The 24,246-nt window shown below is 36.2% G+C and overlaps 1 protein-coding gene across 1 annotated transcript in view; it reads left to right on the top strand.

Moving 5' to 3' along the window:
* The first annotated feature begins 338 nt into the window (after positions 1-338).
* Positions 339-24,246, top strand: part of Ge-1 (Enhancer of mRNA-decapping protein 4 homolog Ge-1) — a 527,075-nt gene continuing 503,167 nt past the window's right edge. The window contains exon 1 of the mRNA XM_090372439.1: positions 339-586. Coding sequence (XP_090228565.1) covers positions 499-586 — 88 coding nt within the window. The 5' untranslated portion in view covers positions 339-498. The remainder of the gene's footprint in view (positions 587-24,246) is intronic.

A 24,246-nucleotide genomic window follows, 5' to 3' on the forward strand; every position in this document is an offset into this window, starting at 1 on the left:
TGTATTTCACCAGTCCATGGGAACCTCAGCTGAATCTATGGATTCTCTCGTAATTATGGCTAAGGGTTTGCTTACTTCCCTCACTGCCGCCTTCAGTATAACTGGATAGATTCCATCTACCCCTCGTGCCTTTTTTATGTTTAACTTTTTAGTTTTTAAGGTTTTTTTTTTTGTCTGTCGTGTATGTGTGTGTTTGCAATAAGGCTGTGTAGTTTTCATGGGCTTCTCTTAATGGTGTGCAGGAGGCACAAGATTTGTGACGTCTGGGCTTCTTGATATGATCCTGATGGTATTTCGGCATTTGCTGTAGGTGGCACTATTGTTGAGTTCACAGTGATTGTAACAAGGCAGTTATAAAATATTGATAGTGGTTATTGCTTTATTTGGTTTTTAGTAATGGTCATGTGAGGTAGTATTTATTGTTTTGGATTCGGTTTTCCTTTGGTTGTACACCTGAGGCTCAACCAAATTTAATTAAGGTGGCTAGGCCTTACAGCAATGAATGGTCACTCAGGAATTGACCCGACAGAAGCAACTCAACACTTAAAAGATATATTGCACGTAGGAAAATCGGAATCCAGTGCTGGTATGAATATATAAAATATTTTGAGTAATGTTCGAAATTACACGTTTTGTCTTTTATTATGTTGCATGAGGCCTATAATTGAAACAAATAAAAATTAATTACTGAATAAAAATGAATAGTGAGTTGTTAACTGCCAATTTTTGTTTTACAGCAAGTCTCAAGTACCGCAGTCGTGATGTAATTTTGTATATTTTTTTCCCATTTACTTTATATTCCGGCGTGCAAGTTGACCTTTAAAACCCAGAAAGATCGTGTAAATTTTTAAAATTTCTCAAAAATATAAATTTCTCAACTTGGGCTGAAGACAATTAGAATTGGAAAAGTATGGCATTAAGGGCAAGTTGCTACAATGGATAAAAGGGTGGGAGAAGACAGAGTGATAATCAATGGACATTGCCCTTCGTGGACTAATGTTATTAGTGGAGGCCCCCAGGATTCGGTGTTTAGCCCATTGTTGTTGTTTTGTTTATTTATAAATGATATTGATGAAGGTATATCAAGTTTAATGACCAAGTTTGCAGATGATTCAAAGATTGGCAGGATTGTTAATGACAGTATGCTACTTCAACAGGACCTAAATGGGCAACTGAAGTTTAACCTCAACAAATGCAAAGTACTGCATATGGTTAGAAGAGAAATGTATCAACTTTGTGGTACTACAACCAGGGTGGTAGGGAATGAAAATGACCCAGAGATAATTTTGCAGTCAGATATGAAGTTTTCTGAGCAGTGCAGATATACAGGAATTTTGCTAGTAGGGATAAGGAGGTGATTATCCCTTTGTATAAGGCAATGGTCAGGCCACGTATTGACTACTGCATACAGGTCTGGAGGCCGCATTTTAGGAATGATTTTGAGTTGCTAGGTCGAGTACAGAGAAGGGTAACAAGATTAGTGAGGGGAATGAAGGGGTCCTCTTACCAAGAAAGGCTCAAGTTCTGCAAATTGCAGCATCTGTTGACTAGACATCTGTGAGGCAATCTGATTGAGGTGTATAAGGCCTTGAATGGTTTGAGCAGGCTCAATGCTGATGGGATTCTTCCTCTTGCTCAGATTACGAACCCGAGGGGCATAAATTCAAATTGAGGAAAGACGGTTTTATAATAGATATGCAGAAGTTTGCCTTTAGCCAGCAGGTAATTGACTGCTGGAACCAACTTCCATCTGTCATTATGGAAGTTGATAGCTTAAATAAATTCAAGGAAGAACTGGACAAACTTTTAGAGCAAATGGATGTGTGAAATGGGATATATATATATTTTTTCTTTTGGTTGATGCTGTATAAGCTTGATTTCTTGCATCTAATGCTAATTAGAAAGACATGAATTAATGCCAATGTATTTACAATATACATTGTTACTCACCTTTTAAAACGAAAGAATTTGTTCACCTTTTTATGAGCAGTGCAGATATACAGGAATTTTGCTAGTAGGGATAAGGAGGCGATTATCCCTTTGTATAAGGCAATGGTTAGGCCACGTATTGACTACTGCATACAGGCTGCACAACTCCCAACGAATTCTGTAACTAAACGAAAGAGTAACTCCCAACGAATTCTATTCTTAGAATTCGTTGGGAGTTATTCTTTCTGGTTTTCTTTCAGGTTGTGGAGAAATAAGTTTCAAAATTGTTAATTTCATGTGGAAAATGTTCTTCCACTTTATGGTGTTGTTTGTAGAGGCATCAGTTTGCAATAAATTATTAGATAGCAAGGAGTGGTTCTATTATGTAATCAGAGCCTCCTATGCACAGACATAACATCAGTAAGAGTGATGTTAGGTAAAACTTTAAGTTACACACTCCATACTGTCGGCAAGAAACAAAGGAAGAAGGCAGTGATTGATCAGTGGAGACTGCCCGCTCACTGCTTTTCCTCTCTTCTCATTGGCTGAAGGTTACTGGGGGGGGTGTCATGCAACATTACAATATGTTGGAGCTGATATAATGGTAGGTACATTGTGTACTGCATGTTTCGGTTTCTTTACTTTCCACATAAAAGAGTACTGCATCACTTACCACTTTTCTTTACTGTCTATGGTATAATAAAATGTTAATGCAAGCTTAAAAAGAGAGCTCAGAAATAGTCATTGATTCTTAATGTGCATTTCACTGCAAGATGAGAAATGACAGTAAAGTGGGGGGTGGGAATTTATATGATGAATATATAATAAAGCATGAATTTTAAATGCAGAAAAGTACATGTCAAGTTATGCACCCAAATTATGGTACTTGATAGCAGCATTGTTGAAAAGTAAATTTTTTTTAAAAAAATTGTTTTTAACTTTGCTGACATGGTCACAAGTGAAAAATACTTGCTAATGTTAAAAATAATGTAGTCTGAACTATTTCATACAGAGTTAATCTAAAAGATGTACTCTATATACAGGATGCTCTTTTTGCTCCCACCAATCCCTGCAAAGTTTTGAGTGAAACTTTCTTTGGAAGATGGATTTCTCTCTAGGATGACATTGAATGTCATCATATTCACCTTATTGCCCTGCAATTTTTTTTTTTTTATTTTTATCATTGGTACTTTGCCATGGAAAGTTTAGGATTTGTGCATGCAGATGTTTTGTCTGTTAATTGGAATGTTACATCAAGACCACAGTTTTTTGAGGCCCAAAATGGCAGACATTTTGAATATATACAATAATGTGAGTTATTCAGCAAAATGCTGATAAAATGAATGACTTCCCATCTGCTCCCAAATTACTATATATTTAAAAGTGTTTAATTTTAAAGAACATATCAGTTTTTAGCAATACAAATTCATGCCACTATGAAAAAAATATAATCATAATGAAATTTTGTAAAAAGAAACCAACCTTGGATTAATTGGAATTAAAGAATTAAATTCATTCATGGGATCATACCTTATGTACCTGCTAGCTCACTATTCATATTTCAGTAATCTGGCAGTTGTACTACTGTATAATTAATTTTAATATTCTTCTCTGAGTTTTTTTTAATTTGCATCCATGTACATCCATTATGTTAAAATGGTTGTTCTTTCTTCAATATTCTTTCATATTTACATAGTACCATTTGCAGGCAGGCCAGCCAGGGCAAAAGCAAACTTCATTGTTTTCCTTTTTTCAAAAAAATCATATACAATGTGTGTGTGTGTGTGTGTGTGTGTGTGTATACACACACACACACACACACACACTGGTGTTAAAAGAAAATTCATCACCTATGACTTTCGCATTTATGACCCCTTTTTTTGCAATGGTATGTCACATTCAACATCATCATTCTGATCTTCCGTTTGGCACGGGTTGAGTCCCTATTTAGATATCTGCCTCCAATTTTGTCGATTTCTTGAATCTTGCATCATTTGTTGATAACTCTGAAAGCCTGTGTTTTCCTTTAGGCATTGGAGCCATTCTCTTTTAGGTCTTCCTGGTGTGGTCTCTTATCTCCAATTCTTCCTGCCAGTACTGCATTAGGCAGCCTGTGTTGTTTCATGTGGTTCACATGTCCAAACCACTGAAGTTGTTTTTTGTAGACCTGCCCTATTATTCTGCATTCAAAATTTAAATCTCTCCTTACTTGTTCATTAGTTTTATGTTCTCTCCAATTTGTTTTAATGTCACATTAATGACTAGCAGCACAAATAGAAATATAAACAATAGATATTTATTAATAGTTAAGGCAAAGCTAAGTAATATTTGACAAGTGCTCCCAAAATATTCCAAAATGAGCATTTGCAACATTTATACAACAATTTTGGTAAACATGCAATTATGGCCTGAAATGTTATCAGAAGCCTCAATTTGCTTTAGTTTATCATTTTAAATAGGAAACAAAATGAAAAGTTTACCAGGTGCAAACTAATATTTAGTTGTACTGCCTCTGACCCTGATGACAGCAGCACACCATTGAGGCATTGACAAGATCAATTTCTGAAGATAATCAACTGTTAGTTTGTGGTTCCAAACATGAATTATGGCTTCTCAAAGGATCCTTGGTTTCTTTCTGGCAACTGCAGATTCCACATGATGCCAACAGTTCTCTATAGGATTTAGGTCCAGGCTGTTTCCTGGCCAGCTAAGAGTTGTAATTGAACCGTTCTTCCAACCATTTTTTCAAATGTTTCCTGTAACAAATGTAAACATTACTGTCGAATCTCTAATGCAGAAATGAAGCTAAATCAACTACAGAAGTGCCTATTACACTTATTGCCCGATAACAAGGAGCAGAGTCGTCCTGAAAGATGCAGTTAATTGCCAGGTTGAAATGGTCCCTAATGGTTGGCAGCAATTTGCCTTTCAATATAGCCAGGTATCCATCTGCATTTACAGAACCTTTTATAAACTGCAGGTGACCTACTCTGTGATGCAAAATGCACCCCCATATCATTTGGCTGGTAGGGAATTTCACTGTAGACAAAATATAGTCTGGATGGTATTCTTCACATCTACGGTGAATCATTTGTCTCCCATCCCATGCAGGTTGAATTCCTGCTCATTCGAGAAAATAACTGACTTCCACTGCTCGGGGGTCCATTTGACATGCTTCTGATGCCAAATTAATCGGGCCTTCTTCATTTTTTGTGTAAGCAGGGTTATTGTTATTGTTATTTGGTTTTTTTTTAGGAGCATTAGCAACTAAGGCCATATTGCTCCGGGATATGCGGTGGTCATTCCTTGACCTTTCCGCATCCTCCGTATTTGGTGGTGACGGGCTCGAACCCCAGTCTAATCAAGAAGCATGTACTACGCACTGCTGCTGCTGCTGCTCCTTCCCACCTGGCTACGGAGCCGCCTGTGTAAGCAGGGATGACGAGGCGTCTTCTGACTGTTACTGCACTTGGTACCACTGCCGTATGTTCTTCCCATTCTCTTTTCAGCTCAGATGAAGAAGTGTTACAGTTTTTAAGGCACAAGCGCTTCAAAACACAGTCCTGTTTTATCGTAGAGACTTGTTTGCAGCCGGTTCCTTTTTTGCTATCAGCAGAACCAGTATTCTTGAGTTTGGAAAGAAATATACTCGCTGTCAACTGATTACAAGACACTCTATAAGCAATACGACGGGAAGAACATCCTTCCTCACATAAAGCAACAATAGCACTGTTTCGTTGTGGTGTCAAGTTAACATAACTCGCCATCTTGACACAAGCAAGGAATGACCGCAACTCTTGGAGAGCGTGCTTATATAGCTGATAGCTGATGCAATATTATGTCATCACCTATGCATGTAAATCTTATCTGATGCAATCTTCAAGAAATAATTCCATATACTTTCATTATTCGGATGAAAATTACAATTTTAAGAGGTGATGTACTTTCTATGAACACCAGTGTATATATATATATTAAGTACAGTATTAAATTTGGTTATACTCCAGATTATGGGTACACTGCCATACTTCGGCAAGAAAGAGAGGAAGAAGGCAGTCCTGATCGTGTCAAATGACTGTTTTTTTGCTTGAATCCCAAGCAAAATGGCGTAAAAATGTAACTTTTTTTTCACTAAACAAAAATGACTATTTGAATACAAAGAAAACTCACCTTACTCACAGAACTCGACTGGACAATCACTCTGTTCTTTGGCTATGAATGTGACAAAGTGTACCCATAAAATGGAGTACAAATTTATGTCAAACATTCTCATGTTTTAGCATGCTGTTAGGAAAAAGAAATTGTTAAATATGTTGTACATGTTTTGATCTTTAGTTTTTGGCATCCTTCAATGTTTTACTAGCTTAGTAGTTAATTGCCTGTATGAGATCAGTAGCTTTTGATATGTGTACTTTCCTGAAGCCTTACTTGAGTAATTTTGGAAGTGCCTGGTTGTTTACATATTGTTACATTGCTTAGTGAAATGGTGGTAGATGAGGCACCAGCTTTGAATATATGTTGCAGTTATGATTATTTACAGCTTGAGTGAAGTTTGATTGTTTACCATCATCTGGTTGCATTTATTATGGTTTTATAAATTTGAAAATGTAACAATGTATTCATATTATAATGTTTTACTTTTTTCCAGATAGAATTAATAAAAGTTGTTTCATTAAAAAATAACAAGAAAAAAAAATGTAAATTTTTAAAAAAAAATTATGGAACTGCATTTAATAAGTCAGTTTCATATATAATTATTTTGTATTTTATAATTTATTCTTCTGACATTTTTTTTAGCTTTCATTTAACAAAATTTCATTATGATTTTTGTTTGTGACACAAATTCAAGAATGTGCTATTTGTACAAATTTGCACAATTTCTGTTAGTTATTTAGATTTATATTCCTTGTGAACTAGTTTATGGACAATGTTCAAATATATATATATATATATACATACACACACACACCATAATTAGATAAGTTATAGTGTAAGTGCCCTCCATGGTTTGAAAATCGATGCAGCCTCTGAGGCTGCATCGATTTTCAAACCATGGAGGGCACTTACACTATAACTTATCTAATTATGGCATATCTAACGTCCAATGTAATGTTCTATTGCTTGATGGCATTAATCAGTTCGTTCTATATTTAACACTTAATATTTAAGTTTTAACTTTATAATTTAAACTCTAATATTTTGTTTCTATATATATATAAACCACCATTTAAATTTTTATATTACCATGTTTTGGTGCCTTCTAATTGTATCAGTAACCATTTCTTCACTTTTGCAGCAGTTGGAGTGAATGCCATTACACTCCATTCTCCAACCTGATTCTGAATGGTTTTCTTTGAGTCAATGGAATGTTGAATTAGCTCCATATGTATTTTGTTTCTAAATGATTATCATTTTAATGGTAAAAAAAATAGCCAACATCACTGAAGTACCAGATTGTTTTTCATTAATGTTTAAGCCATCGAAAAGCACTATTTCTTTACTTGTGAATTTATTAAGATTTATATTCTATGTAAACTATTTTATGTGCATTGTTCAAATAAATGGGTTTTCTACATTTTAGGAAATCCATTTTTATTTGCATAGTATTATTTACACAGTATTACATACCTGTATATATACTGATATGTCAATACAAACATGTTGCTTCAAAGGAGATAAATGCCAGCAATCTAACTTTCGTCTAATTATTTTTTGCTGTCAGATGTTTTCATTATTATTTAAGTCAGAGAAAAGGCAAAAAAACAGAGGTTTGAATTCACTTTTTTAATGGAATTCAATGGAGGGTACATTAAATTAAGAGCCCTGAACAAATATCACCCACTCTGCAGGTAAAGGCAATGATGACCAATATAGCACGTGTAACCCTGTGGTAAAATTAAAAAAAATTTTTCCCCCCTCTGTCCATGTGTCTGTTTTTCCATGAAAACATGTGCTTCTAAATGGCAATGAAATTGTAGTTCTCCTTTACTGTACTGATAATTATTATTAATGAATGGAAAGGCAAAATAGAAGTTGCAATTCAGTTTGAGTTAGAACTATACAAGTATACATAAAGCACTAAAATGAACTACCCAAAACTACATAACAGAAAGCATTCACAAGAAAAATATAAAAATAAAATAAGAATACATAAAATACTATTATACACGTAAGAAGGATAGTGCATGTATTCAGAAACAGATCAGGGAATGAAATAGAATGGCATTCACTATATCTATTGTGCTGGAAAAGAAACTGAACAACCCAGCATTGGTGTTGATATTAAAAAAAAATGATGTTCCAGCTGTTGCATTCAAACTTAATCTGAAAGATAACTTTTCAAGTCGATATCCCACTTGTGCTAATGTTGTGTATACTGCTTGATTAAGTTGTCTGTTTTTAAGGTTTGACACCACTCAATCTCTTGGGGAATTGAGGTGTTGTATCTCAAAATTTTATGACTTTTAGAGAGGTATACTTAGTGGTTATGCAGTTTTAGAGGAGCTTACTTCAATGAGTATTAAGAATAAACAACTGAACTTTAATATTTACATATCATATGATTACATATAAATGTAATAATAACTTTAATGTTTACATATGTAAACATTTATGACTAACATATCCTTTTACCAGTTTTTATGAGCAGAATTTAAACTGTTTGGATAATGCTTGTAGTCTTCTCATAGCAGAACAAACTTGCACTTGTAATGAGTTGCCCTAGAATTGCACTACTTTCAATACAAATAGCTTTAGTTGTATTACAACGATGAAAACTCTGATTTTGCATACCGCATGTCAGCTCACATCGAACAATATCTTTACAACTTTTGTCTGCAGGTTGTCACTTCAGACCATCTCTATCTGTTGAGGGACCAGTCAGTGTTGGAACAAGTTATCATAGCAGTCTCATCTTTTAAACCACTTAACCCATTGGCGAGGCATCTGTGTGAAAGTAGTGCGATACCAGGCAACTTGTTGTAAAGATAAATTTCTTCTGTGAGAATTAAGATAATTCCATTATCAAATATTAAAATATTCCAATTTAAATCCTGCTGACCTTAAAAAAACAGATTAAGACAAGATAGTCCTGCAATCATCTCATAAAGAAAGGAATGTGGATTTTTAAAGACAATTGCAATTGCTGATATAGATACCAAAATGCTTTCTATTTCTGGGTTGTAATAATATTTTTTTTCCTAATAATTGCTCGATTTCTATATTGTAAATTTGGTGTAAAAATTGTAAAATTGCTGGATTCTAGATTGTGAAGTGCCAGATTTTAAACTATTTACTATTGTAAAGTGTTGGATTTTACAGATTTTACTGTATTTATATTCTGTGTAACCTAGTTTATGCTTAATGTTCAAAGAACATTTCCTATATTTGGTTTACCCTACTTCGATTTATTTTTTCATAGTACTGTGGGTGCTGCTTGGTAATAATATTGGGTTTATGAAAATGGACAAAACTAAGTGGTTGATTAACATTACATATAGGCAATTTTTTTGATGAAATGTAAGAAATGCTGTTTATCTTATAAATCTTTTTCATAAATCAGTACATAATACAAAAAATTATAAACATACTGCCCCACTGCTTAAAAAATCTCTGATGTTTGTTGTTTGAAATCCTTAGCAACTAAAATTTCAATATGTAAAATGGTTTATAAACTTATAAACTTTTAATAGGTTTATATTGCACTATTTTCAAATGAATTGCCTTGCTGAAAGGTTAATCTCCCATTTATTAAAGAACTACATAGTCTAAAAGCAAGTAAACCTTGAATTACAAACAAACATGAACAGTGAAACAAAGCTTTCAGAAAATGGAGTAAACCAAAGAATGAAGACAGAATATAACAAAACATGCAGGACTGATTTACTGTGATATAATAATAAAGTAGATAATGGATATAGAAATATAAAAAAAAATGCAGGGGTGATTTGTGATATAAAAAAAAATAGATACAAAAGATTATAAAAAATGGATCTCTCACTCACACACATATATACACACACACAAATGTATTGAAACAGTTTACTCCTTGACAGAGTGGACTGAGTCATATTACTACAAGAAATAAAGAAACCTAAAGCTAAAGATCTGAGACCAATCTTGACATGTGATGGACTTAACAAATAAAAAAATAAAAAAAAAAGGAAAAGAATTAAATCAACACTGGAGAAACAGTTCTGATCACTGTCCACAGCACCTACACATTTCTTGAAAGCAGGTCAGCAATTAACCCTCTAGCTGGTGCATGCCTAGAAGTCACATCATCTGTTGCATATGAATTCACCTCCATGATACCGTGGAAATGTTTATAATAAAAGCAATAAATTATTTAAAATTCGGCACTTAACATATTTATTATCTTGACAGTAGAGTGGATTTAAAAAATAATTTTTTAATTCTTATTTTAATTTATTTTTTTAAATTAACATTAAGCAAGGATTAAAAATCACCATAACAGCTAGTAGATATTTTCATAAGCGTATAAATGGACACAGATATCCTGGGGAATGTCTTTTAACCATATAGCAAAAATATATTTTTAAGTTTTAAAATAAAAATTCAAGAACAAAACTTTAATATGTGCTTTATTTTAAAAATATTTTCAAAAATTTAAAGAATGTGAGAGTCAGATTTGCTTCTGCCACTTTATTGAGCTTGATTGAATTTCCTCAATCAAGCACATGAAAATGAAATTTTGTGCACTTGTAAATTTTATTTTTTAGTATTGTGGACAGTAATAGAAACTACATGTCGAATTGAAGTGGAGATGGTGTGAAAGTTTCATGTCATATCAGTGGTCATTTAGTAACTTCTATACTTTGCATGCCATGCTGTGCTATCTAATAAACATTAGCACACACAAAAAAAAAGCAAGATGACTTATAATAATTAAAATAAGAATTCCATTTATGCGATCAGCTGTGCAGAATATAAAGTTCACTAAAAAAAGAGTGAAACAACAGTTGACCAAAAAATTATAATTCAACTAACACACTTCAAACAGAAATAGTGATACTAAGATAGGCATCTGCATTAGCAAAGACACATGATCACCTCCCTGAATAATTCCTCATGTGTCAATGTAGATGCAAAATATGCATTTAGTTTGTTAGGCTACCTGAGCAGAATCATCAACAGTTGAACCATCGATATCAAGTGGACCAATCTGATTCATCCCCTTTCCTTCTAGAGTTTATATAAGTAAAAAAAATCTTTGCTGTTTTTCTTTGCATCCTTTGCCAAAGATTTATCGTAATCTGCCTAACCTCCTTTGTGACTTGGTTATAGACTAGCTTATATCTATCATAGGCTTCCGTGTCATGTGTTAATTTATATGTATTCCATGCATTTTTTTTTCTCTGCCACAAGGTGAGTATGGGCTTGGTACACCCATGGTCCTGCACTGGATATCATCATTCTTCTCTTTCTTGGTGATTCCTTTACTTCTGACTCTCTCTCTCGGTAACTTGGGAATTTATTTTGACTGGTGCAGCATAAGCCTCAGGCTTCCTTATATTATATAGCTGATAATAATAATAATGTCTCATTAGTTCATCTGACCTCCAATTAGGCCTAAACCTTGAACAGTATTTCTTAGTTGGTATGAAAGTTGGTTGAATTTGCTGTTGGTAACATCATTAGTTGGTCCCACAGTATAGAATTTAAATGCTGTCTCAGACCACTGTAGTCACCTTTACAAAAGCAAAAACCCCTCTTTACCCCTGATGATAGTTACCTCTTTGAGTAAATCCCACTTCAGCACATTGTGATCACTGCCACCTGGTGGTTCCTTTATCTGCAGATTCTTAATGCATGAAGAATCACTAGTGATAATCAGATCAAGAATATTACTCCCTCTAGTCGCCTCCCAAACATGCTGCTGTAGAAAACAATCATCCAATAAATCTGTGTGTGTGTGTGTGTGTGACCAGTCCATAAATTCCAGTCAATATCTGGAAAATTAAAATCCCCTATTATAAGACACTCTGATTTACTGGCCCACTCTATTTCTCTGTACAGTTTTTTATTATACTCATCAGAGTCATTAGGCCTATAACACACTCCTACTCTCAATTTTGCTTTCCCAGTGCTTATATCACACCAAACTGACTCAACACTGCACTCTCCAGCCATGTTGACTGGCTGTACTTCCTTGGATTTTGTGTTTCTTAACTAACAGCATAAACCCCTCCTTCCTTCCTATCCATCCTTGCTGTACACATTGTACTCCCCAAATTCCAGTTCTGCATTTCTTATATCTGTGACACCATGTCTCTGATATCCCAACAATATCTGCCTTTGATGTTTTTACCAACACCTCAAATTTATCAAATTTATTTACCAAACTCCTAGCATTGTTGTGCACGCAAGTATACATCAACTGTTCCTATTCGTAGTTACTCTAACACATCACATGCATTTACTTGTTCCACAATGATTCCCAGCAGTCTTTGAAATCCCCTGCACCTTGTTTTCCAGACTGCTGCTCATTCCAATAGAAGCAGAATCACTTTTACCTCTGCCAGCAGCTACTGTTAATTTATTAGCCCATGTATCCCCCAAGCTAGCAGTTTTCTAACCCACCTAACACTGCCTCGATATCAACAGCAAATATTCTTGCATCCTTTCTATTTAAGTGTAACCCATCCCTGTAGAAGCGATCTCTCCTGTTAACAAGCACAGACCAGGCTGAGAAAAATTTTACCCCTTGTGCCTTGCACAGTCTCTCGAGGGCTGAATTGATCAAAGCTCTCAACATATACTCCCTCCTATCGTGTCTGGGCAGAATTGCAGACACAAATCAACCCTAACTGATGGCTTTTTTTCAACATTGACCCATACTTGTTAAGTAATTCCGCCGGCCTCCTACTGTTAATATCATTAGTGCCAACGTGTACTACAATATCATCTTTTGTGCCCTTAAAAGATATCTGCTCTGCAACGTCATCAACCTTTGCCCCTGGCAGACATACCCTGGTTCTGTTCGACCTGTCATTTTTGCACAATATGTTCCCCATTTCCCTGACATTAGAGTCGCTGACAACAACTAGTTTCTTTGGGACTAGCACAGTCTGTCTTGGGGGTTGCCACTTTGTTGAGCGATGTTGAAGTGCAAACCTGGGGGTAATTGTGGGCATTGATGTGGGCAGCTGAGAGCTTGATGGACCCCTCAATTTAAATCCTTCGAGGGCAACCACCCTGTCTTTCTAGCTCTCATATAGGCCCATAACAATTTCGAGTTGGCACCTGATTTCGTCACACTCCTTACATCGCACACCCCCAAAGACATTCCCCTTGGTAATATAATGTCCTGTTCCTGATTGTTCCACAAACATCAAACAAGCAGTACATTTCAAAAGGCTGTGAATCAGAGGACAACTGTCCCCCCCCACCCCTCAGTTCTCTCCTGAGCCACAGCACTCCCATTAGCTTGAGCCTTTTGCTTTCCTGCTGTGGTCTGAATCATGATTTTGATTCAATTTCAAATAAAATTTCAATACAAAAATATAACCCTAAAATTATACTCCAATGCAGTTATAACACTATATATATATATATATATATATTTCAGTATTGAGTGTTATCTCTGAGTTAGGTTATATGACTTTCGTATTTCATGTCAAGTTATATGTATTAATTTATAATTATACATTTGTAAAATCTACCTTGTTATATGTATTGAGTTAAAAAAGTACAATTTAATTGACACTGAAATTTAATAAGATTAATACATTTTACTGATTAATTGATAATACTATACTAACTAGCATATTTTTAATACAGTGCTATGTGTTTTGCTATCTAGTTTTATGTTAAACCTTACACTACCTAGTTCGGAATATACGTATCGTATAACAAAGGTGGCAAGTTACGAACTTTGTGGTAGTAATTTTTCTGACCCATGATATTAATTTTGCAAATTTTTATTACAACATGATATTAATTTTTATTGCAAATTATTAATAAAAATTATTGTAAATTTTTATTAATATTTGTTCCCAACAAATGCTTAAGAATATTATTACATGAACTGATACATAGGCTATGCTGAATGCCTAAAACTCAGATCTCTTTTTTTTTTACAGGCATACTTCCCAAATTCCAGCAAAATCAAGGATGCAGATCAAATGTCAAACTATACTAGAGAAATATTAAAATTTGCTCTAACTTTGATGGCAATTTTAAATTTTTATGTTTTGTGAATGCTGATGAGGCTATTGCTGGGTTAAAAACCTTCTTACAACTTTCACAAATTTACAGATTGTGCTAAACAGTAAACTGCAGTTGGATGTGGTGTTTCTTGACATAGAAGCAGTGTATGATAGCATAATACATGTGGGAGCAATATACAGATATTGTGCGAGTATTTCACTGTACAAGAAAAATTTTTGGTTAGCAGAATACTAAATTTAGCCACAGTGAAATGAAGGTTAAAGTTAAAATAACCAAGACTTACTGCAAGGAGGAGTTCTCCCTCTAAGTTCTTCTTTGCCATTGTATCAGTTTTATATAAAGCTATTTTTCTGAACTAAATATACTGTTAAAATTAAAAATATGTAATTTTGTTAATTTAGCGTGACAGTTAACATTATCCTAATAGATATCACAATTTTTACATATTAAAGATAATTGAAGTGTAAGGGCATTGTAATAAATTTCAATACGAAGAGTATGTTTTGCTTGATCATGCATTACTTATTATCAGGTGACACAGAAGACTATGATAGATATAAGCTAGTCTATATCAAGTCACAAAAAGGAGGTTAGGCAAGCTGAAGGCAGATTATGAGAAATCTCTGTGGCAAAGGATGCAAAGAGAAACAGCAAAGACTTTTTTACTTACATAAACTCTAGAAGGAAGGGGATAAATCAGATTGGTCCACTTAATATCGACTGTTCGATTGCTGAGGTAGCTGATGAACTGTAATGAGTATTTTGCATCTACATTCAAACATGAGTTATTCAGGGAGAGGAATGCCAAAAGTTTATCAAACTCTGGCAGGGAGCTAAATGATTTTGTAATAACTGAGAGCAAAGTGGTGAAGAAATTGCTAAGGTTAAACATAAGGAAGGCACCTGTGGTGGATGGGATCTATCCAGTTATATTAAAGGAGGTAGCAAAGTAAACAGGCCCTTAGCTATGATTACCAGGGTGTCCTTGAACCCAGGAGAGGCCCCCATGGACTGGAGATGTGCAAATGTTTCCCTAGTTCACAAAGGGGGGATCAAAAGGTGACACGAGTAATTACAGACCTGTTAGTTTAACTTGGGAAAATAATGGAGTTGCTGGTTAAAGAAGCACTGCAGGATCATCTAGACAAGACTGCAGTTGTAGTTCAGACATAGCATGGGTTTGTTAAGGGGAAGTCTTATATGATGAATTTGATTGGATACTATGTGGTCACAAAGGAACTGGATGCAAAAAATAATTTTGATATCATAAATGGCCTCCGTAGCCGAGTGGTCAGGAGCGGAAGTGCAGTAGCACATGCTCTTTGAGTAGACCGGGGTTCAAACCCATGACTGCTGAATACGGTCGATCTGCCAACCCACACTGGACCAGCATAGCAGATTATGGTCCATTTCCCTCAGCATGAATTGTTGAGGAGGCTTGCATCCTGCAGTGGGTTGATAATGGCTGTACTTCACTTTTTTTACTTTTACTTGGATTTTAGGAAAGCTTTTGATACTCTTGCACATGGAAGACTATTGTACAAATTGGGGCAGAATGGCATTAAGGGCAAATTGCTGCAATGCATAAAATGATGGTTGAGTGGGAAAAGACAGAGTGGTAATCAGTGTAGTGTACACTGCTCTTCATGGACAAATGTTATTAGTGGAGCCCCCCCATGGTTTGGTGTTGGGCCTAGTGTTTGCTGTATTTATCAATGATATTGATGAAGGTATATCAGGGTTAATGTTGAGGTTTGCAGATGATATAATGGTTGGCAGGATTGCTAATGACAATAATGATAATATACTACTGCAACAGGATCTAGAAAAGTTGACGAGATGGGCTGAGAGGTGGCAACTGAAGTTTAACATTGGCAAATGTAAAGTACGGCATATGGGTTGCAGTAACCTCAGAGTAATGTACCAACTGTGTGGTACTACACTCAGGGAAGCAGAGAATGAAAAGGACCTGGGGGAATTGTCAGATATGAAGTTTTTTGAACAGTGCAGACAGGCTGCAAGAGGTTGTAGCCTTGGTGTCTTGTCAGTGATATACAGAAATTTTGCTAGCAGGGATAACATTAGCATTAGTAGAGGCATTTGATGCAAGAAAGCAAGCTTATGCAGCATCAGCCAAAAAAATTAAAGTAAAATAAATAAATAAAAAATAACCACTTCCACTTCACCCCTCTGTTCATTTGAAATACCTGTCCAGCCGAGCCTTAAACTTATTTAGGCTATCAACTTCCACGACAAGGGATGGAAGTCTGTTCCACCTACCAACCACCAGCTGGCTAAAGGCAAATTTCCGCACATCTATCCTACATCTGTCTTTCCTCAATTTGAATTTATGCCCTCTCAGGTGATTATTCTGAGCAAGAGGAAGAATCCCAATCAGCATTGAGCATGTTCAAACCATTCAAGGCTTTGTACACCTCTATCAGATCACCTCGCTGCTGCCTAGTCTCCAGACACTGTAATTCACAAAACTTAAGCCTTTCTTCGTAAGAGCACCCCTTTGTTCCATTCACTAATCTTGTTGCCCTTCTCTGTACTCGTTCCAGCAGCTCTACATCCTTCTTGAAATGAGGTCTCCAGGCCTGTATACAGTACTCTAGGTGTGGCCTGACCATTGCCTTATATAAGGGAATAATCACCTTCTTATCCCTGCTAGAAAAATTCCTATATATCATTGACAATACACCATGAGGTACTCTTGCAGCCCGTCTGCATTGCTCAGAGAACTTCATATCTGCCTGCACAACCACCCCCAGGTCCCTTTCATTCTCTACCACTGTCAGTGTAGTACCACAGAGTTGATACGTTGCTCTGGGGTTGCTATTTCCCATATGTAGTATTTTACATTTGTCAATGTTAAACTTCATTTGCCACCTCTCAGCCCATCTGCTCAACCTTTCCAGATCGTGTTGCAGCAGCATAGTGTCAGTAGTGTCCTTGACAACCCTGCCAACCTTCGTATCGTCTGCAAACTTGGACATTAAGCTTGATATACCATCATCAATATCATTTATAAATACAGAAAACAAAGGACCCAATACTGAACCCTGAGGGACTCCACTAATAACATTAGTCCACGATGAGCAGTGTCCATTGATTACCACTCTCTGTCTTCTCCCCCTCAAACACCCCTTTATCCATAGCAGCAATTTGCCTCCAATGCCACACTGCTCCAATTTGTGCAGCAGTCTTCCATGTGCAACAGTATCAAAAGCCTTTCTAAGATCCAAGTATATAATATCCAAGTTATTCCCTGCATCCAGTTCTTTTGTGACTGCATCATAGTATCCAATCAAATTGGTCAGGCAAGACTTCCCCTTAACAAAACCATACTGTGTCTGAGCTATAACTGAAGTCTTGTCTAGATGTCTTGTCTTAATTTTCCGGGAACAGAAGTTAAACTCACAGGTCTATAATTACTTGTGTCAGCCTTTGATCCTCCTTTGTGAATTGTGGTCACATTTGCACATCTCCAGTCCATGGATACCTCCCCTGAGTCCAAGGAAGCTCTCATAATTATGGCTAAGGGTTTGCTTACTTCCATTGCTGCCCCCTTTAATATAACTGGATAGATTCCATCCACTCCAGGTGCCTTTCTTGTGTTTATCTTCAACAATTTCTCCTGCAATTTACTCTCAGTTATTATAAGATTCTCTAGCTTCCTGCCAGAGTTGAATACACCTCTGTCATTCCCCTCGCTGAATAACTCCTCATGTGTGAATGTTGATGCAAAATATTCATTTAGTTTGTTAGCTACCTGAGCAGGATCATCAACAGTTGATCCTTCGATATCAAGTAGACCAATCTGATTTATCCCCTTCCTTCTAGAGTTTACATAAGTAAAGAACTCTTTGCTGTTTTTCTTTGCATCCCTTGCCAAGGATTTCTCGTAATCTGCCTTCGCCTGCCTAACCTCCTTTGTAACTTGGTTACAGATCAACTTGTATCTATCATAGGCTTCTGTGTCACGTGTTAATTTGTATGTATCCCATGCATTTTTCTTCTCTGCCGTATGCCTCATTAGTTCATCTGACATCCATCTGACAATAAGGAGGTGATTGTCCCCTTGTATAAGGCAATGGTCAGCCACACCTTGAGCACTGCATACAAGTCTGGAGGCCTCATTTTAGGAAGGATCTAGAACTGCTGGAATGAGTACAGAGGAGGGCAACAAGATTGGTTAGTTAGTGGAACAAAGTGTTTCTCTTATCAAGAAAAGCTTAAGTTCTGCAAATTGCAGTTTTTGGAGACTAGGCAGCTGTGAGGTGATCTGATTGAGGTGTATAAGGCTTCGAATGGTTTGAGCAAGCTCAGTGCTAATGGGATTCTTTCTCTTACTTAGCTTACTCACCTGAGGGGACATAAATTCAAATTGTGGAATAGATGTGTGGAAATTTGCCTTTAGCCAGCGGTTGGTTGATAGTTGGAACAAACTGCCATCTGCTGTAGTGGAGGTTGAGAACTTAAGTTCAAGACAGAACTGGACAAGCATTTGGAGTGAATGGATGGGTGAAATGGTAAGGTTTTTTTTTTGGCTGATGCTATATAAGCTTGCTGTATCATCTAGACTTGCTTTTCCGCATCATATGCTTCTACTAATGCTAATGGTAACACCTTGAACTGTTTTATTGCCTTAAATAATCAAACAAGCAGAAGCCTTTTATAATTATTTTGTCCTCATTCAGTGAAATACCCATGCAAAACGGAGTTTATAAGAAACAGTATTTGAAGGAATGGATAGTTAACAATAAAAAAAAAGCTTTGAAGACAAAGTTGAATGTACAATATGCATGAGCTTTTTAAGTAGTAGACACAGTGGTTGTTCTGACTTAAAAGCTTACCTTAGACTTAACTGTGCTTAAAAGGTTACTTGAAACAAGCAAAATGCAGAAACCAAACTGCAAAAACTACTTCAACCACAAGATGCTTGAATGGACCTGCTCTGTGTTCTTTAAACATGTTCGCTGCTTCTTGAACACAAATATGGAGCTTTGGATTTTAGTCCACTTGGAGAGGCAACCCCCCTACTTTTAGAACTTTTACTTCTAATTTGACAGAAGAAAAATAGGATATTTTTGTCAAGCAGCCTTCATCGAGGGCTACTTAATTCAGTCGTAGTGAGAAGAAAGCCCAAAGGTGTTTTTGCCTCTTTCAACCCAGATTGACTCAGTCTTGTGTTTTTCAGTCCTGGGTTGAAATGGTTGTCAGAAAAGCCAGCAGCAGAAGTATTCATAGCCTGTACTGAACCAACCATCAGGCTCTCTGAATTTTTGGACACTTCGTGTGGGTGAACTTGGCAGTTCTGCACCATGTTCACCACCATGTTCACCACCACATGTGCACGAAGTTCACCACCATGGTCCTACCTGTGGTGGAAAAATTGCCACCCCAGTGTCATATTAAGCCATTGCAGTGCCTAGATGCAAACAGCAAATGCTTTAAGTTTTTAACTTTCCACGATTTTTAGGATTAATAAAATGGTGTAAATGAAAAAATTTTCGCAAGCAGCTTTATATTATTTATTGTAATATTTATACATACAGGTACATATAATTAATTTTATTAATAAGAAAAACAAAATACAAATTCATGATAAAATTACAAAAACACAATTATAGTAACAAAAATTGCATAAATATAAAAATTATTTAAAAATATTTAATGAGAGATTTGATACTGTTTATTTTTATCAATAAATCGATATCTGGATTGATATTTGTAATAGCAATGCACAGAGTATTTTCTAAATTTATTTCAGAAATTCCATCAATTCAAAAATATATATAATAAACCAGTTCCCAACCTTTCTCACTTCACGACGCCCTTACTGTCCCAGTAATTTTTTCATGGCACCCTTCGGTCAAAAGAAATACCTAACAATGGTTTTCGACCTTTTAACAGTGTTAATATGTATTTAACCTTTTAATATATACCTGTATAATAATTTTATTCTTTATATAGAGGTATTAAATAAAGATCAATTATAGATCACCACAAAATTAAAAAGATATGGTACAATGGATATTGTACGTACCCTTTTTATAATGAAATAAATATACAGGGTGTCTCAAATATTGGTACAAACGTTTAGGGGAGGTAGGTAACATCTAAAGGAATGTGAATTGCATAGAAACCCATAACCGGAAACGTCACGGCAAAGTAGTAGCAGAGGCACAAGAAGCAGAAATGACACAAGACAATAATTAGTGGCAAACATTTATTTGACATAATATTAACAATGGAGTACGAGATGGATGCATTTCAGGATGTTACAACAGATGCTCGAAGGCTCCACCATGAGACGCGATTCATGCGTGACACCGATGCAGCATGGATTGGCGGACACAGTTGAACACACCTGAAGTTTCTTTGACAGTAGCAGCAGCGCAGACGAGTCTTGCCACGAGATCCATTTCTGTCTCCACAGGCGATTCATACACAATAGATTTGAGGGCTCCCCATAGAAAGAAATCAAGGCTCGATAAATCAGATGAGCGTGGGGGCCAGGCAACGGGTCCACCATGGCCAATCCATCAACACCCAAAAGACCCTGTTTAAATGGTCACGAACACACCTTCCATAATGGGCAGGTGCCCCGTCATGTTGAAACCAAATGTTGCGTCTCATATTTGCTGGAACATCGTCAAGTAACCCTGGTAGAATTTGTTCAAGAAAGATCCGATATTTAGCGGAGTTCGTGCGGGATGGTAACAGGTATGGGCCGACTAAGCAGTCACCGACCATACCTGCCCACACATTTATTGCAAAGCGATGTTGTGCCAAATGGGGGCGCACACCATGTGGTCCCTCTGCTAATCCATACACTAGGTGCACGTCTGCCAAGCGACTACTGCTTGTATGAGTGAACCACAAAATTTTCCCTCTCGCGAACTGATGAACAGCACCGTGTACCAACTTACGGTGACGTTTTTGGTTATGGGTTCCTATGCGATTCACGTTCTTTTAGATGTTACCTACCTCCCCTAAACTTTTGTACCAATATTTTTGAGACACCCTGTATAAATTAAAAAAAATAATAATAACTTTAAGTAACTTAAACCCAAATTACACGGCACCCCAAGAATGTTGTTGCGACAAACTAGTGTGCCATTGCACCCCAGTTGAAAACCACTGTAATAAACGATGAGCCATTTATTATATATACAGGATGTCATTGAAAAAGGTGTTCGTGATTTCCCTTTTAATTATCTTTGGAATATTTGATCGATTTCTGTGATTGTAGCAGCAAACAGTGTGGTAACTCACTAAGTTTCATTTGACATTCAACAATAACCTTGGTTGGGCCATGAGTGTGAACAGAATGACCCCTACATGCACTGCCTCAGTCAGTGTGAGTCAGATGGCCACTGCCAGTTTCGTTAAGCTGATTAAACCAATGTATATAGTTTTGTCTGTAAGTACGCCAGTATTGACGTTGCACTGTTATGACTGATTTAAATTCAGCGCAACACACACTACGCTTTGTGTTGCATGGTCGTCATCTTACTGACACTGACTGAGGCGGTGCTTGTAGGAGTCATTCTGTGCACACTCACGCTGCAGCCAAGGTTATTGTTGAGATGTCAAATAAAACTTAGTGAGTTACCACACTGTTTGCTGCTACGATCACAGCAATCGATCAAATATTTTCGAAGATAATTAAAAGAGAAATCACGGACGCCTTTTTCAATGACGCTATATTTTGAAAATGACCACAGGTCAGATTACACTTGTTCGCGGGCTGCAGTTGGTCCACTGGCCGGAGATTGCCTACCCCTGGTTTAAACCTTTAACTACTATCTGGTATAGGTGAACTGTTTTTCTTTTGTTCTATGCAATGAGGAGAAAAATGATTTTCTCCTCAACATTTTGATAAAACTAACAACTTTCTTTTCTGAAAAATAAACATTTGCACTTAGATATACATATATTTTAATGAGAGAATGATTGGGAAAGATATTGTATTAGCAGACATACTGTCTTTGCTTTTACTTATATTTTGGCATTCATCTGGTACATCACATTTCAGTGTCTGTATGCTTTCCTGATTTTTTTTTTTTTTTGGCACATTTGCATATTTAAAAAGTACATTTTCACTTCACCCTTTCTCCACTGTTCATCCATCCATCTGCATCTAACAATTCAACTCCCGGTGGATGAATTTTGAGGATAATTTTTGTTTGTCCCTTTTAGAAAGATTTGTCAAGCCATCCCTATTTTTTATTAAATTAAGATAAATAGAAATTTGGAAGTTATCCCCCTCCCCCACCCCAAATGCTAGATTTCAGCCACCGACTGACTGTATACTGGATATTATGTGTATTGCTTGTACTGAATGGAGGAATGAATGGGCAATAAGGTGGAACACAGAAAAATGTTCTTGATTTGAGCATTGTACATATGAATGTTTTCTTTTTCAAGATGTCAATTTTTTTAGTTATGAGTTTCCTAAGTACAGGTAACCCTCGTATAACATGGTAGTTAGGTTCCTATAAAATCTCTGTAGTGTGAAACCATGATATACAGAACTAAGAACCAGTTTGAAAAGGGGGTTACTTTCCAAAGGCTAACAGAAATACACCATTTCATTAACAAAATGTTAACAAAAATACACCATTCTAGATTTTGTGTATTCTGGGTTTGTTTGCTTTTGCTTGATAGATCTTTGTAAATTTCATCATAATTTTGGAACTCCCTTTTGAACTTTGGGCTCCTTTCAGTCAAAGAATCTATTTTTTAATCTCACTAGTCATTATGTAATTTTTTTTTACACAATGACAAGTGAGCCGAAAGTGGGAATTCACAAAAAAAAAATAATGGAAATGTTGAAAAATTACGTCCAACATAATGGCATAGTTTTCCCCGCACAAAACTCAAAAATACCGTTTTATGCGAGGATTGTTGCACTTTATCAGTCATGTTAGAGCAAAACTGCATTGTAGAAGCACCGTGTTATGTGGGGATTCACTGTATAGAAATCATGAATTATTGTTTATTATATTATCTCAGCTGAAATGTGAAATATCTGTTGTATCACAATTGTTATTAAAATCAGGAGGAAATAAGTACACTACAGAAATGTTAACTGCATATTTTGAGCTGAGGTATATTCCCATTTGTTTATTTTTTATTGAATCACGGATCTCTGATATATGTGCTGCATTTTAATTTTTATTAAAAATTTATTTACTTTTCACTTCTGTTAATTACAGAAAAAGAAAATCAGTAATATAAGAAATTACAATTAACCACTCCTGAAATGTAGCCCACTGCATATATTGCCTAACTTTTTTGTCGAGTTCAGTGCTGCCGTGTAGCTGCAATCACTACAGGCAGTTATTGCTAATGGAGAGCATCAGTTACTGAATAGTGTACTACCTAGCATAAATATGTTTACAGCATAAGCTGTCCAATGGTATGAAACAATGTATATGAGGTGATTAAGCATTTTGATCACACCTCATAATTTGGCAAATGATGAAGCTTACTGGCTATTTGGATGGATTTTTCAAAGTAGTCTCCTTGACAGTGATTTTAATTCCTCTACAACTTAATGGAAGCAGTCCTGATAGTTACTTTTTGGAATTGTTAAGCGTTCCTGGGTTGCATTCTGAATAATTTTCTCAGTTGTAAACCAGTGATCACTTGCACACACACACACACACACACACACACACACACACACACACACACACACACACACACGGGGGGGATACCTTACTTGGGGACCACAGGGATTGAGTGCTTTGCAAGAAATCCCTGCATGGAAAGCACCAAATATATAGGACATGTCATGATGCAATCACCAAATCCTTAAAGCCCACTTTTTTACAGTATTCTGGGTTCGTTAACTGTATAGGACAAACTCATAACGAACAATGCCATATAAGTCAAAATGTGACAAGCATAACCTACACATCTGATTGATATTGTCTTGCTTTTTTGCATCTCGAAGACAGAATCTTCTACTGAGAGGACTGGGCTTTTGTTGGTTATAGCCATACTCCCACTGGTTTATCACCAGTAATGATTGAAGAAACACTTCAATCAATACTGGTTAGCAGCAGAAGCATGTTGAGGAAGGTCCTAACAAGCATGGACTTGATG

The sequence above is a fragment of the Mastigoproctus giganteus genome, chromosome 4 (assembly GCF_048544385.1).
Source record: "Mastigoproctus giganteus isolate SK-2022 chromosome 4, ASM4854438v1, whole genome shotgun sequence".
Taxonomy (NCBI): domain Eukaryota; kingdom Metazoa; phylum Arthropoda; class Arachnida; order Uropygi; family Thelyphonidae; genus Mastigoproctus; species Mastigoproctus giganteus.